General features: G+C 36.1%; 1 protein-coding gene across 1 annotated transcript; it reads right to left on the bottom strand.

Annotated features, from left to right (window-relative positions):
• Positions 1 to 8,967: 8,967 nt before the first annotated feature.
• On the bottom strand, positions 8,968 to 14,661 carry LOC136798124 (uncharacterized). Its single transcript, XM_067054706.1, has 2 exons — positions 13,932 to 14,661; positions 8,968 to 9,269 (listed from the first exon to the last, which is right to left on the bottom strand). Exons 1-2 carry the CDS (start codon positions 13,957 to 13,959, stop codon positions 8,968 to 8,970), a joined length of 330 nt encoding a protein of 109 aa, XP_066910807.1. The 5' UTR covers positions 13,960 to 14,661.
• Positions 14,662 to 14,884: the final 223 nt, after the last annotated feature.

Here is a 14,884-nt window from a genome sequence, read left to right as displayed (position 1 = left end):
GAGAGGCTCAACCTGACTGACCTCATAAAACATCAGATTGAAGGCTTCAAGAGGGTCCTTAATGTCACCGTAGCATAAAGCAGGAGGTCTGACTGTACCGGCCATGAAATCCTTCAATATGGGCTCAAGATTCTTCCTCGTTGGTTTCACATTCATGTTCGAACCACGTGAAAGAAGGCCTCTCTGAAAGACTTCGTCGAGTATCTTAAAACAAAAACGTGAGCTGAATTAACACGCATGCCCAACCAGAAAATTTGCATAAGTTTAAAACAATACAATTTCTTTAATATGCAAATCTACATCTTTTAGGTCTGATTCAAATTCACCTACAATCTCGGAGCTGTACCCCCAGGTGATGTACCAAAGTATTAAAGCCCGAAAAAAGAATTTGAATGCAACTCATTGACCGCTGAATACTAAAGAATAACAGGTCTAATTATTATTCATTCTTTAAACCTTATTTGTAAACAAAGTTGAAAAAAATCATGTACCTGATTAGCATTTAGATTTTTATATGAACTGATTTCGTTTTCCTTTCGACCAGCAGGACCTAAAATCATCTACATAAAAAAAGCAGTCATCACGTTTAACGAAACAATGGATTTTTTAAACAAAAATAAAACTGGGCTTTACAAGGTCATTAAAATCATCAACTGAACAGTCACAGGTTAAGGGGTATGTGCCACCATGAGCATTCCCTGCCTCGAATTCCAATTCAAGATGGTCCCCTAAAAATAATATATAAATGTTACCGAAGGATAAGATTGGAGCGCAAAGTTCAAGCTGAAACGAGTTTCTTTTTTAAGATTTCTTAGTTTTTAGACGTTTTTCAAAGCTCTTACGCCATTTCCCTAGAGTTCATAAATAAGTAGCTATTATAGTGTCCATCGCTGACTGAACTTGGCCTAAGTCAAAAAATAAATACCTTGGGAAAACCTCATTATGTCTGTAATTTCTCATGGAAATTAAGGGCCGATTCAATTTTTTTCATTAAAATTATACTCGAAATTTAAGCTTTATGTATCCATAGTAACTCCATTGTTTAGAATGGGTCTTGAGTTTTACCCATCATAAAATGAATAAAAGGCCTATTATGTGAAACGAAGCAAAAAAAAAAAAAAAGTAATCATAGCTTTATAAATCAATTGATTTTAGGATCAGGTCCGGTTATCGTGGTCGCTGGTTGGATTCTTTAACAGTGAACAGAACTGTTAAAGAATCCGCCCCCAGCGATTTTAACTGACCAAAAACTGTTTAAGAATCCGCCCCCCCCTTCAGTTAAAGAATCCACCCCTACTGTTTAAGAATCCACCCCTCTTCAGTTTAACAATCTGCCCCTCTTCAGTTCAACAATCCGCCCCTCTTCAGTTAAAGAATCCACCCCTACTGTTTAGGAATCTACCCCCCTTCAGTTTAAGAATTCGCCCCTCTTCAGTTTAACAATCCGCTCCTCTTCATTTTAACAATCCGCTCCTCTTTAGTTTAACAATCTGCTCCTCTTTAGTTTAACAATCTCCCCCTATTAATCTGATAGCAGCTCATTTGATTCATCAAAAAATTTTACTAATCCGTGCGGATAGTCTAGTAACAACATGACAGGACAAAGAATTTTGCTTCAATCAGATTATTTTGCTTACTTTAAAGCAGTCGCCCGTCTGTTAACCTAAGAAGTGCAAATGTCGGATATATCCAACACGGCTTTTGGAGGTGAGGATAAAACCATCCTGACAATTATTTTTTAACTTGAAATCTTTGTTTTTTTGCCTAAGTTGATGGCAATGAAATGTATGAATTACTCTTTCTTGCCCTGTCACCACATTAAATTTGTGAGCATGTCACATTTGGCTAGAGTTTTGCGGGTAGTTGGACAAAAATCATTGTTGGATATGTGCGTTTCAACCTAACCAAAGCCTCTGTATAAGGTCACAAATACCGACAAAGACAAATAAATTTCTCTAAGGGTCTCGTCGTTTTAAAAATATACCAAAGTGTTGTCTCTTTAAGCGATGAAGTTTCGGCGAAATTATTTGAAATCAATGTTTCAATGTTTCTTTTTTTTTTAAACCTATTCATATGTCGCTTTATCAGCAAATTTTATTTCAGTAAAAATGAGTCTGTAACGTGTAAGGTTTAAATTCACAAATTCACGCGCAAAATGTCTGCTATCATGGTCACACAAACACTTTGTTTCACGCATTCACTCACACGCTCAATTCAACTCGGCGTAACTCAGGCACAAAAAAATCCATTTAACGCATTCACGACAGCAAAAAAGGCTATTTACGCAGACCTCAAAGCTCCCATTCCGTAAGGGTTGAAAAGTAGCCCACTATTCCGAGAAAGGATCTAATCCGTTCTGTGGAAGGCTTACTTCAGAAGCTGAAAAGTTTTAATAGTTTGTGCAGCCAGCCCTGATTTGTTTCATCACCACTGTCATTGTTGGTATCGGCTTTATCTATCGAAATGATTTCATTATTTGTCTTCTTCAATCTGATAGTTACTTCCATGTTTAGTATTTCACACAGGATGTCATTGACGTCATTTGTGTTGGGAGAGCTGCAAAGTTTTTGAATTAGCTTACGGTCACACGATAATGGTATTTGTGTTGAAGAATCTTTGAAGGTGAGCTTTATGGTGGATGATTTTAAAAGATCTGATTCTACCAATGCTTCATCACAAGTTTTACAAAATGGTATCGATCTCATATAGTTGACTTGTGTTTTACATTGTGGACACAATTTGTTTTCTTCGAATGAAGACAAATTAACCTTGGCAATTTTACCAATCTTGATGATACTGGGGACAGCTGGAAGTATGACTGCAGTATCTTGCAACTGTTGACATGATGCATGGTCTGATGCTTTCAATACTTTGTTGTTACCAAACTCGGATACTGTTACATGTGTGAGTTTGTAACATTTGTCTTGTTGGAACGATCCAACCATGTCAAAGTATACGGTTATTGGTTCTGGAGTTGGCAGGCTGTTATCTGATACGTAGATCTGTTAGAATGGAAGATTTTCTTTAACACTGATTCCAGGGACATCCATACCAGTAACAATGAATTCAATATGAACACGATCCCACATAGGCAAGTCGGTTAATGCACTTTTTATGGTCGTAGGTGTGGTTGGTAGCGCATTGTGCTTGAAAGATTTGGAATGATTTTAGTTTGGCCAGTTAACCGGAAGTCTTTGCTGTCAGTCATTTTGGCAAGAAGGGTTATTGTTACACCTTTCTTGACAGCTTCCAAAAAGCTTGAATGTTGACGGAGATCATACACGACAACCCTGGTTTCGTTTGTCTCTTGCATTACGAAGGCATCAAAGAATTTGGGCTTTTTCGGGCTCACATATTCCAAATAGCCGACAACATCAACAAGATCTGAAAATAAAGTATTATTATTATAAAAAGTTTTAGGACAATGGAATCAGATTTTGTGTTTATTGTGATTAAATTAGACTACCTTACATAGCAAAGACAGCAAGATAAGATCAGTGGAAGAATAAAGTCCTGAATTTTATGGCAACTGTACGAACGGGACAGTGAGAACACTCGTAGGCTTCTTGTAGAAATTCTCCATATGGGTCATTAACCATTTTCGAAATTGCATTTTCAATAGAATTTCTATTGAAACGGTTTGGAAGCTGTATTTGGCATATATTATCAGTGACCTCTTTGTTAGAGAAATTACCGCAAGTTTGACATAAAATTGATTCTGCAAATGATAAACAGAAAATACTATCATTGGGCACGAACTGGTCTGCTGTTAGAGGATTTACTTGATTCAAAATATGATAATATATATAATACATTCGTGTGCATCAAACTGTTCTCGAAGAGTATGGTCATAATGTGGTAATTCTATAAATTTGATAAACTGATATGTGTCCAATGGGTTTTCAGAGGGTTTGATTTTGGTAAAAAGCTCTTTGATTGCAAGTTTTACTGGGCTATCGACATCAAGATTAAATACAGATTCGCGGAAGCTATCAACAGAATATAATGCTTGAGTTACAGAATTGACAAAGCAAACATTTTGACCCAAATTTTTCAGTCCCAGTGGTGTACTTCTTCCCCGTAAATCAGAGAATGGAATCAAATTTTCGTTATTTTTTGCATTTGACGTTTTAAGTGGTATTCCTTTAAAACCTTTATTTTTATTGGGTTTACCTTTTGGTTTACCTCTACCCATTATTTTGTTAGATAAACAAAACTTCAACCTTTCAATTTCAAAAGTATGTCAAAATGTAGTATTTTCAGATTTCGTATTCTCAGTAATCGTAATGAGCGTAATGACAGCCAAGAGGTGACTCTTTGGCAAATGATTCAAATACCCCTCCACCGCTTTATAGGTGACACCGGGCAATAAATCAATCCTATTTACAATAGCAAAAAATATATTTTTTATTTTTTATTTTTTCCTGTTTTTATTTTTATTTTTAATTACTTTTCTTTTGTTTTTTACTTTTTTAATATTTTTTTACTTTTTTCTTATTATAAAAATAATCAATATAACTATGTTTCTTCTTTCTCCTCAAGCACTTTTCTTCTTTCTTCAAAAGATGTTTTGAATTGATGAAAGGGCGTTTGTTGTCGGTGATTTTTGCTCAAAAGATGTTTTGAATTGATGAAAGGGCATTTGTTGTTGGTGATTTTTGCTTTCTCTGAAACGACTGCTTCTATCCTTCTATCAAAGAGCTCTTTGAATCTGGAACTTCAATTTTCGTTGATTTGTTGGCAGAAATTTGTTGATGGTATTGTTATGGTGTTATTATTAATTTTGTATCTTGGTTTAATAAGTATATCTAGCTCTAAAACGATGAAAATTAGCAATATTATATGGTAGTGCTAGAATATAGCAAAATGTTAAAATGATTTCAAGTCTCTTTCAAGTTAAAAGAAGAGACACACAACATTATACATCGAGTGTATTTCTTAACAGAAATGATAAAAATTTATAAGTTACTCTGAAAATATTTGCTCCACTTCAACTCTCATCTCTTAAATCACTTCTTGTAAATAGCAATGTGTTCATTTGTTAACATTTTTCGAAATTTTTTAACATTTTTCGAAATTCTTTTCAAGACTTTCGTCAAATTTCCTCATGGTCGAGGGAATAAGAGTACTACCTAATATTTTTCTATGGGCTGAGGGTTATAGCATTTGCCATAGATTAGTAGGTTGGGTTTGAAATTTTCGATTTTCTTCGAGGGTTTATCACTTTTGAACGTTCATTGTGCATGAAAACGTATGGTGGCGTTTCATTTTTCCGAGAGTGTTTACGGAGGTCTTCTGTCGAAAGTCTATCACTCAATCAAAGTTTTCGGCCCTTATTTCGATAACTTCTCATGATAGTTGGGCCATGTTACTCGTGTGTGGGTAACATCCTCATGGAGAACACTCTTTCGGAAAGTAATTTTGTTTGGAGTGGTGTGGGGTATTTTTTAATGTATTTCTATGGGTTTTGGAGCTTGAAAAATCAAGTAAATATATGTAAGGAACTTACCAGATTCAAATAGATCTTGTGAGCTCATCTTGTCAGTGTGGTTTATCTTCAAAAAGGATGTTTTTGGTTCGCGTGTTTCTTTTTGTGCAGTCGTTTTGTGTGCAATGGTCACGTGTTTGGTTTTTTCTGTTTCTGATTGGTTGTTGTTCTTATCTCCGGGTCATGATTGGTTTTTCTTGTTTCAGGTTTATTGTGATTGGTTCGCTTCGATAGCGCGTTTGTTGTTGCCATAGACAGCCCTTTTGTTTGGGCCCTCTCATGGTGGAAAGCTTTTGTTGTGCTAATGACGTAGTCCATTGTTTGGATTGGTTTCATTTTTTGTTAATATGTGCTGTGGGGTGGTTTGCCGTGAGATAAATGTGTACGGGGGTGGTTCGAGCGTGGGTGGTAAGGGTGGTGGTGGTAGAGTTAAGATAGATGAGTAGTGGATGATGTTTTTCTATATTTTTAAGTAGGGTAGTGTGTCTTGATGGGTGCCAAGTTTGAGTTTCCGTGTAGTATGGTGGCGGTAGTTTGCGGGAGGTGGTGTAGGGTGGGATTAGTTTAACGGTTTTCTGGTATCTCCCCGGGGGGTCACTCAAGGTACTTGAGATGTAGCTTAGATGTATAGTAGAGTCGATGCGGTGTTCAGATATAGTAGAGTCGGGGCGGTGTGCAGATATAGGGCGTGTGGGGTGTGTAGTGGTAGTCTCGGGGGTATTTGGTCCAAATCTTTTGTCAGGCCCAAAAAATTTTTTGTCGGCCCAAAAATTTTTTCTAACGGCCCAAAAAATTTTTTTGTTCGGCCAAAAAAATCTTTCTTTGTCGGCCAAAAAATCTTTCTTGTCGGCCAAAAAGCCAAAGAAATTCCTTGTCAGCCCAAAAAAACTTTTTTGTCGGCCCAAAAAAACTTTTTTATGTGGTCAGGGGCCAGGGTGCGGTGTTTGGCCCTTCCTGAACGTATCAGATACGTCTTTCGGGTCCGAAGGTAAGAGGCCCCTGTCACATAATTTTATAAGTGTAAAAGGTATATTTAAGGTCTGGGGTTTCATTGAGGGGGAGAAGTATGTTTTGAATATATATGTGTATATATATTTGCGATATAAATTCTCTATATATTTAAAATTGAGCGCTATTTTTATATATATACCTGCTATTTTTCAGTAAAGCGTGTGTGAACCAAAATGTCTTTTAAGTTTTTATGTCTTTTATATACAATGTAGGGGTTTTTCTGGATATATTTTTTTCAGTTCTGTGTCATTTTTTATCAAGTGCCAATGTTTGTGTAAGGCATTTTTAATCGGCGAAAGGTGTTCGTAGAATTCAATGGTGAATGGTAGTCTGGTTTTTTTTATCCGGTTGTGTAGGTTTTGTAGGTTTTTTGAGATTATTTTTTCTTTGTTTTTTAAGTTTTTGAAGTTTACTTTGTTTGTTTTTGCTTTTGTCTGGGAAGAGGCAGTCCTTTTGTGTCAGGGTTCTGGTTTTGTTGAAGTTTTTGTTGATGGTTTTTCTGGGGTATCCCCGTAGTAGTAGTGTTTTCTTTAGGTCTATTAACTCTTCTTTGTATATGGCGTCGTCGGTGGTTAGTAATCGGTATCTTAATGCTTGTGTATATATTATGTTTTCTTTTGTGTGTTTGGGGTGGTATGAGGTGTAATGTAGTAAGGACCTTGCGTCTGTGGGTTTGATAAATACCTTACTTTTGAGTTTACTAGTTTTTTCATCAATGTATATGGTCGTGTCCAAGAAGTTGATTTCTTTGGTCGAGTATTCCATCGTGAATTTTATTGTTGGGTGGATATTGTTTAGGTATTTTTCAAACTTGAGTAGTTCATCTAGACTACTGTTCCATAGTAAAAAGATATCGTCCAAAAATCTTGAGTATTTGGAGATTTTTGATTTGAATGGTTCAATTAGTATTTTATCCTCCTCCATTTTTCCTAGGAACAGGGTTGCGTAGCTAGGGGCAACCCTCGTTCCCATGCTAGTACCAAATTTTTGTTTATATTTCCGGTCTTTAAATTCAAAATAATTGTTTTCGAGTATAAAAAGGAACAGGGTGTGAAGAATTCTGTTGTTTGGGGTGAATTTTGGTATATCTAGGTGGTTTTTATTTATATAGTGTAGGCATGCTTCTATGCCTTCTTCGTGGGGTATGTTTGTGTATAAGGATTTGATGTCAAATGTCACTAGGTATGTTGTGTTGCTCGAATTGTGGTCTATAGTTTTCTGTAGAAAGTGTTTTGTATCTTTGATAAATGATTTTAGTGTTAAGGTTAGTGGTTGGACACATTTCGTCAGGAATTCAGAAATGTTCTCTGTTACCGAGTTCACTGCGGAAACAATTGGTCTTCCTGGGATTTTTGGTTTGTGGATTTTTGGTGTTATATAGAATAGGCCAATGCGTGGCTTGTTTGGTGGTATTAAGTATTCAAATGTGTTTTTGTCAATATGGTAGTGGTAGGCTATGGTGGTTAAGAAAGCTTCAATGTTGGTTTTTAGGTCTGAGGTTTGTTCTTCCTTTATTAGCTCATATGATTTTTCATCGTTAAGATGGTCGAAAACTTTGGATTTATAGCAGGTCTTGTTCATGATGACCAGGGCTCCACCCTTATCAGCTGGTTTTATTTCGATGTTTTTGTTTTGGGATAATCTTTTTAATGTTTTAGTCTCGTGCGGGTTCAAGTTTTGTTTTAGGCTTCTGTTTTTGTTTTTTTGTATAAATCTGTTGATTTCAAATTTAGTTTTTCTAATGTATGCTTTTAATGTTCTATTGTTGGGGATTGGTGGTTTCCATTGTTTAGTTCTATATAAAAGTTTTGGTTTTGAAGGCTTTTTCGAGAAAAAAAATATTTAGTGAATATTCTATTTGTAAAGGTTCTTAGGGCGTGTTGTATATGTTTTTTTATGTGTGTTGTTTTTGGTGTTGGTACAAAAGTTAGTCCTTTATCTAACAGGTTCAATTCTACTTTTTTTAGCGTCATGTTCGAAAAGTTTTTGACAGTAGTATTTTTTGTTTTTTGTGTTGTTTTCTTGTGGTAGTGGTTTATGTCTAGTTGTGGGTATTTTTGGAAGGTATCCGTTTTGGTTTTTTTGTTTGCAGGTATATCTTTTTCTTGTTTATGAGTTTTTACTATTTACACTATATACATTATAAATCACTTTTTTGACTCTTGTTGTTGGTCGTCGTGGTGGCTGTGTCTTCTCTTATTGTTGGGGCGTTTATTTTCGGTGGGCGGTGGTGTCCGTCTTTGTTTTTGGATCTCCTCATTTACCGTTTTTAAGTTCTCGTCAGAAAGTTTCTCTCTTGCCAGTTCTCTAAGTCCCTTGTGGTATTCCTTCTTTGAGGTGTGGTGTTCGATTAGGACGTCTCTTAGTTCATGTGCTGCTTTTGTCAGTATTTTGTCCCATTGTTTTCGGTGGTCAGTGTTGAGTTGGTTCGTGACCTTTGATGTCACAGTTGGTATTAAGCCTATCGGTTAGTTGCTGGTGCTTATTGCTTGTAGTGTATGCCATTTATATTCCTGTACGGCTTGGTGTGATACCTTCTGTTGTTGTCTCTCTGTGTTTGCACGTTGTGTTAGTGTGATTGTTCTGTCGATTTCCTCGAGGAACGGGTCTATGTTTTGTTCTGGGGGATCTTTGTATTCCAGTGTTCTCGCGGTTCGTTTTGCGGCGTTGGTTGTGGTCTTGGTTGTGGTCATTGGTGGTGAGAGGTTTTCCTTGGTTGGTTTGGTGGTCTTGGCTGTGGTCATTGGTGGTGAGATGTTTTCCTCATTTCCTGTAGAGGTAATATAGTGAAGAAGTTAAATGATTCTAATCTAGGGATCACAGTTTATTAGGTTTGTTTTTAGTATTCAATATTACAATTGGTATTTGTCGTGGTGTCTTACGTTTTAGGTGTAGTTTGTCTATATATGCAATGCCTTCTTTTTCTAAGAGCTTCTACGGTTTTTTTATATATGTAATCTATGAAGTTTATTGTGGTTGTAATATTTTGTTTATAAGAGTTTATGTGTATTTTTTTGTATATAAAGATTTGGGGTGGGGTCTATTTTGAGTTTTGTGCACATTCGTATTTTATAAGAATTTATATTCAGTTCTTTAGTTGAATTAGTGTAATTGTGCAATGTTAATTTGTGTTCTTATAAAAGTGGTGAGCTGTAAAAATAAGAGTGGGGTTTTTCTTTTTTCTTTGTATTTATTGCGAAGCGAATGTACATGAGCGAAGCAGTTTTGCTATCGTGTGTGCGTACCTTTAACTATCCATTCCTTTCAACTCTCTATAAGGCAGGAGATGGGAAAAACGTTTCGAATCTCCGAGTTGCGCGATACCAAAATATAAAGGAGATAAAATACAAAGGATATTCAGCGAAATGGTAACTCAAATTACCTCCGTTATATCAAATTTGACGTATACGTCAGAATGATACGAAGAACGAGTAAACCCTCCGTAACCCGTGACGCCAATGTTTAGGAGATAACAAACACCAAGAACATCCCGGGAAATGATAAAACAAATTACCTCCGTTGTAGTAATTTGATATTATTTGAATTTATTGCAAAGCGAAAGTGATGCCATTATGCTTTTTCAAAAATCAAAACAAACATGGAGGAAGGTTGTTGCTATTCTCTTTTACTTTGTTGTCTTTGGTGTTCATGTTATTAATGAGTTGAATTGGATCAAGATTTTTGTATGATTGTCACAAGAAATGGCTTATGTTGTAGTGTACTTATCATTCTTTCCTGAATCGAATGTTTTGTTTCCATTTTGATGGTTTAATTTTCACTGACTTAGGTAAACCTTAGGCCAGTGTAGACCTAAAGCTCTAAAGCAGCATCTAATAACATGAAAACCAGAATATGATTCTTCAACGGGAATCAAAACTATAAAGTGCACTTACAAACATCAATTTGTCAGATCTAACAAAATTAATAACCGCACTGTCATCATTGACAATAAAACAAACGATTTTCTGTCAAGAGCCTTGTAAACATTCCAACAACTTCCATCGAAATGATCTATCGCAGCTCAGTCTACCATTTTAGCGCGGTCCGAGGATTGAGCCGAGAACTCTCGCAGAGCGCCCGAGCTCCCGCGCGGCGCGCACCGCGGGGGTGAAAAACTTCAATCTGTCAATCATTTTCTCAAACGAAGAGTACGCGAAGCGATTCTAGCTTTACGATAGTGCCGCGGATCATCAATGAATAGTATTCAATTATCATTATCCCTTTATTTTCATTCCTAGAACTTTTGCAAAAGAAAGGAAAAATAGAAAAGTTGTATTTTTTACTGTTCTATTCACATGCTGAATTTGAAAGATCTTCTATGTGGCGTTTTTTTGCAAACTTCAAAAAACTGATTTTTGTCCCGCCTTTGCGGGACTTTGGCTTAAGTGCTTGAGTGCAGCATAGGGTACAAAGTCCAAATATGCCTTTCCCGTAATTTTTGTATGAACAGTTAGGTCTATACTGTAGGCGGCAATCACAAATATCTTCATTTTGCGTCCTCGTTGGGTCTAAAAAGTGAGTCGGTCGGTCGGTCGTAAAAATTTTCAGGTTTCCATTTTTCCATCCATTTTTGCAGTGTATTCTTGGAGGAAACTGCCAGCCAGCCAGCAGCCAAAACAACCGCGTGTAATGGGTGGTTTAAAATTATGACCTTTGAACACCGTGACCCCCGACCCCAAAATGGCGCATGTAATGATAAACAAAGTCAAAATACTGCGAATGCGCTAGAAACCGCTCGCAATAATAAAATTTTTGAACGAAGGAAAGGTCATTGACAGAAAAAGTCTGACAAATTTACCGACTCACCGGCTCAATTCTACTCAATTTTCGAGAGTCGGTCGGGCGACGCGAAACGAAGATATTTGTGATTGCCGCCTTAGATCAAAATCTTCTTCTTCTGCAATATTGACTTAACTGAATTAGAAAAAGGTGAGCCAGGAGAACCAAGGAGAACAGAGGTGAACTCATCTGGTACCGTGAGTGGTCCTAAATCTGACAGCCCTGCCTAACTAAATCCGATGGGGTCTTTCAAAGATACAAACTAAAATAAAAACAAACCTTTTGCTGTGACGCAATGAAGATACCAAAGTGTCAACTAAAATGACAGATTTGATACACTGAACCAATTGAGTAAATTAGAATAGTTGCTTCTGATACAAAACATAATTTTTATTACATAAACTGTTAACGTCTTAAACACGAGCAACAGATTCAGAATAGTAGAGGTAATTATTTTTACAACTCACACTTTTTTGATCACATTAATTGACATCTTGACATTATAGTCATCTTGTTAGATCAGATGTTTTGTTTCGAGAGTCCTTGCAATAGTTTATTGTTCAACTTGGAGAGGGAATGTTTGTAAACATAGAATTTTTTTTTCATAGTAGCTATTTTGGAGGGTCGCATTTAGGCAGGGCTGTCGGATTTAGGACCATTCACGGTAAACCGGCTGAATCAAGGTGAACCCAGAACCCAGATTCTGCACAACTTACAGTACTTTGAAAATTTCTTTGTGCATTTTGAATGTGGAAAACCTTTGTTGTCAACACACTTTTGACAAGCCTTTAAAACATGGAAAATATTTTGTTGTCAACTATAAAAAATTTCCTCCACATTTATCTGTTTAAAATGTGAAAAACTTTTGTTGCTTCTTATGAGTTAATTCATTTAATCTTTCCACCTCACCCTAATAGAGACTTATACGCATACATAGTTTTGCGTTCTTTTAAACCACATGTACCGTGAGATTGGGTAACTTGCATCAGTGAAGGTGAAGCGTGATGCTACAGATCAAATTTGTGTTTTGACTGGACTCACCAACCTTTATGATTATAAGGGTACAGTTTGTTTTTATTTTTTAAGTTCAAAATGCCCCGAGTGTGTTTAGTGTTTTCATCTTCTTATATTGTTGTTTCTTTAAACTTTTTTGCTATTTATTCTAGAAAATAAAAAATAGAACGGTTGAAGCTTCATTTTTCTCAATGAGAGATAATCTACAGATGTTATTTTTACAGAGAGGGACTATAAAAAATTTGCAAATGATAGGATATTCGGAAAGACTGCAGCAAATGTAAAGGAAAACTGCACAAATGCCGCGCCGTTGAATATACAGTGTTTGTATGTCATTAAATGTTTTGCTTGCAACTTGCGAATCGAGGACGCTCTGAAACGCTTCGCAACTTTTATACATATACGGCTTGTAAGAATTTGTAATTAGTTCTTAAGTCAATTTAGTGTAGTGGTATGATGTTAATTGGTATGTGTTCTTATGAAAGAAATAAACTTTAAAATACGAGTGGGGCTTTTTCTTTGTATAATTTCTCATTTTTTATGTATAATGGTGAGTTCGTAGTCGAAAGAATGTAAACTGTTTTAAACAATGGGGGATAATAGAATATAATGGTTGGACCATATTATTTCTATTGTTGAATATTTTTTCAGCGTTCGTGTTCAGTTTTTTGCGAAATTTGTTGAAAATTTTTTTGATATGTTTGTTATGTGTGAGTTTTTTTGAAGTTGAAGTTTTTTTGCGTACTTTTTTTGTTGTTGTTTTTTTAGAAAATTTTTTGAAGTTTTTTAGGAAAAATTTTTTTGTTGAGACATAGTTTTCATAGAGGTGATAAGGTGGTTTCGTTATTTTGAAGAATGATTAGGTTTTCTCGATTTTTTGTCGAGCAAGGATATTTTGGTTTGTGTAGATTTTGGTTGTCCAAGATTTTTGTTGGGTTGGTAAGTTATTCAACTGATTGATTAGTTATCATATAGTAAATTGATTTTTCGGTTATAGTTTTTTAAATTTAAATAATCTGGTGTAATTTTTTGAAGGGGTTTTGGATAGTGTTTTTTGGAAAAATTGTGTTTCATGGGTAGTAAAGACCTTGTCATTTACATCCCATTATTTTTGTGTAGGTTTCCTCTATAAGTTAATTATGTGCAGTTGCCCATAATTGAAGACAATTTTTTAACATTTTTCGAAATTTTTTAACATTTTTCGAAATTCTTTTCAAGACTTTCGTCAAATTTCCTCATGGTCGAGGGAATAAGAGTACTACCTAATATTTTTCTATGGGCTGAGGGTTATAGCATTTGCCATAGATTAGTAGGTTGGGTTTGAAATTTTCGATTTTCTTCGAGGGTTTATCACTTTTGAACGTTCATTGTGCATGAAAACGTATGGTGGCGTTTCATTTTTCCGAGAGTGTTTACGGAGGTCTTCTGTCGAAAGTCTATCACTCAATCAAAGTTTTCGGCCCTTATTTCGATAACTTCTCATGATAGTTGGGCCATGTTACTCGTGTGTGGGTAACATCCTCATGGAGAACACTCTTTCGGAAAGTAATTTTGTTTGGAGTGGTGTGGGGTATTTTTTAATGTATTTCTATGGGTTTTGGAGCTTGAAAAATCAAGTAAATATATGTAAGGAACTTACCAGATTCAAATAGATCTTGTGAGCTCATCTTGTCAGTGTGGTTTATCTTCAAAAAGGATGTTTTTGGTTCGCGTGTTTCTTTTTGTGCAGTTGTTGTGTGCAATGGTCACGTGTTTGGTTTTTTCTGTTTCTGATTGGTTGTTCTTATCTCCGGGTCATGATTGGTTTTTCTTGTTTCAGGTTTATTGTGATTGGTTCGCTTCGATAGCGCGTTTGTTGTTGCCATAGACAGCCCTTTTGTTTGGGCCCTCTCATGGTGGAAAGCTTTTGTTGTGCTAATGACGTAGTCCATTGTTTGGATTGGTTTCATTTTTTGTTAATATGTGCTGTGGGGTGGTTTGCCGTGAGATAAATGTGTACGGGGGTGGTTCGAGCGTGGGTGGTAAGGGTGGTGGTAGAGTTAAGATAGATGAGTAGTGGATGATGTTTTTCTATATTTTTAAGTAGGGTAGTGTGTCTTGATGGGTGCCAAGTTTGAGTTTCCGTGTAGTATGGTGGCGGTAGTTTGCGGGAGGTGGTGTAGGGTGGGATTAGTTTAACGGTTTTCTGGTATCTCCCCGGGGGGTCACTCAAGGTACTTGAGATGTAGCTTAGATGTATAGTAGAGTCGATGCGGTGTTCAGATATAGTAGAGTCGGGGCGGTGTGCAGATATAGGGCGTGTGGGGTGTGTAGTGGTAGTCTCGGGGGTATTTGGTCCAAATCTTTTGTCAGGCCCAAAAAATTTTTTGTCGGCCCAAAAATTTTTTCTAACGGCCAAAAAAATTTTTTTTGTTCGGCCAAAAAATCTTTCTTTGTCGGCCAAAAAATCTTTCTTGTCGGCCAAAGAAATTCCATGTCAGCCCAAAAAACTTTTTTGTCGGCCCACATTTCCATCTTAAAAATAAAAATAATAATATGGCTAAAAACATTGATCTATGCTTATTAATAGTGATTCTTATAGATAAACATGCG

The sequence above is a fragment of the Clytia hemisphaerica genome, unplaced genomic scaffold (genome assembly GCF_902728285.1).
Source record: "Clytia hemisphaerica strain Z4C2 unplaced genomic scaffold, Clytia hemisphaerica genome assembly, whole genome shotgun sequence".
Classification (NCBI taxonomy): domain Eukaryota; kingdom Metazoa; phylum Cnidaria; class Hydrozoa; order Leptothecata; family Clytiidae; genus Clytia; species Clytia hemisphaerica.
The sequence above is the reverse complement of the archived record's forward strand: the minus strand, read 5'-3'. Positions and strand labels throughout refer to the sequence as shown.

Excerpts from the sequence above, each read along its gene's own strand:
- LOC136798124 (XM_067054706.1), bottom strand. The coding sequence starts at position 13,959 with ATGAGCTCACAAGATCTATTTGAATCTG. Across the intron at positions 9,270-13,931 it reads ACAAGATCTATTTGAATCTG|GAAATGAGGAAAACATCTCA; the intron begins GTAAGTTCCTTA and ends TTACCTCTACAG.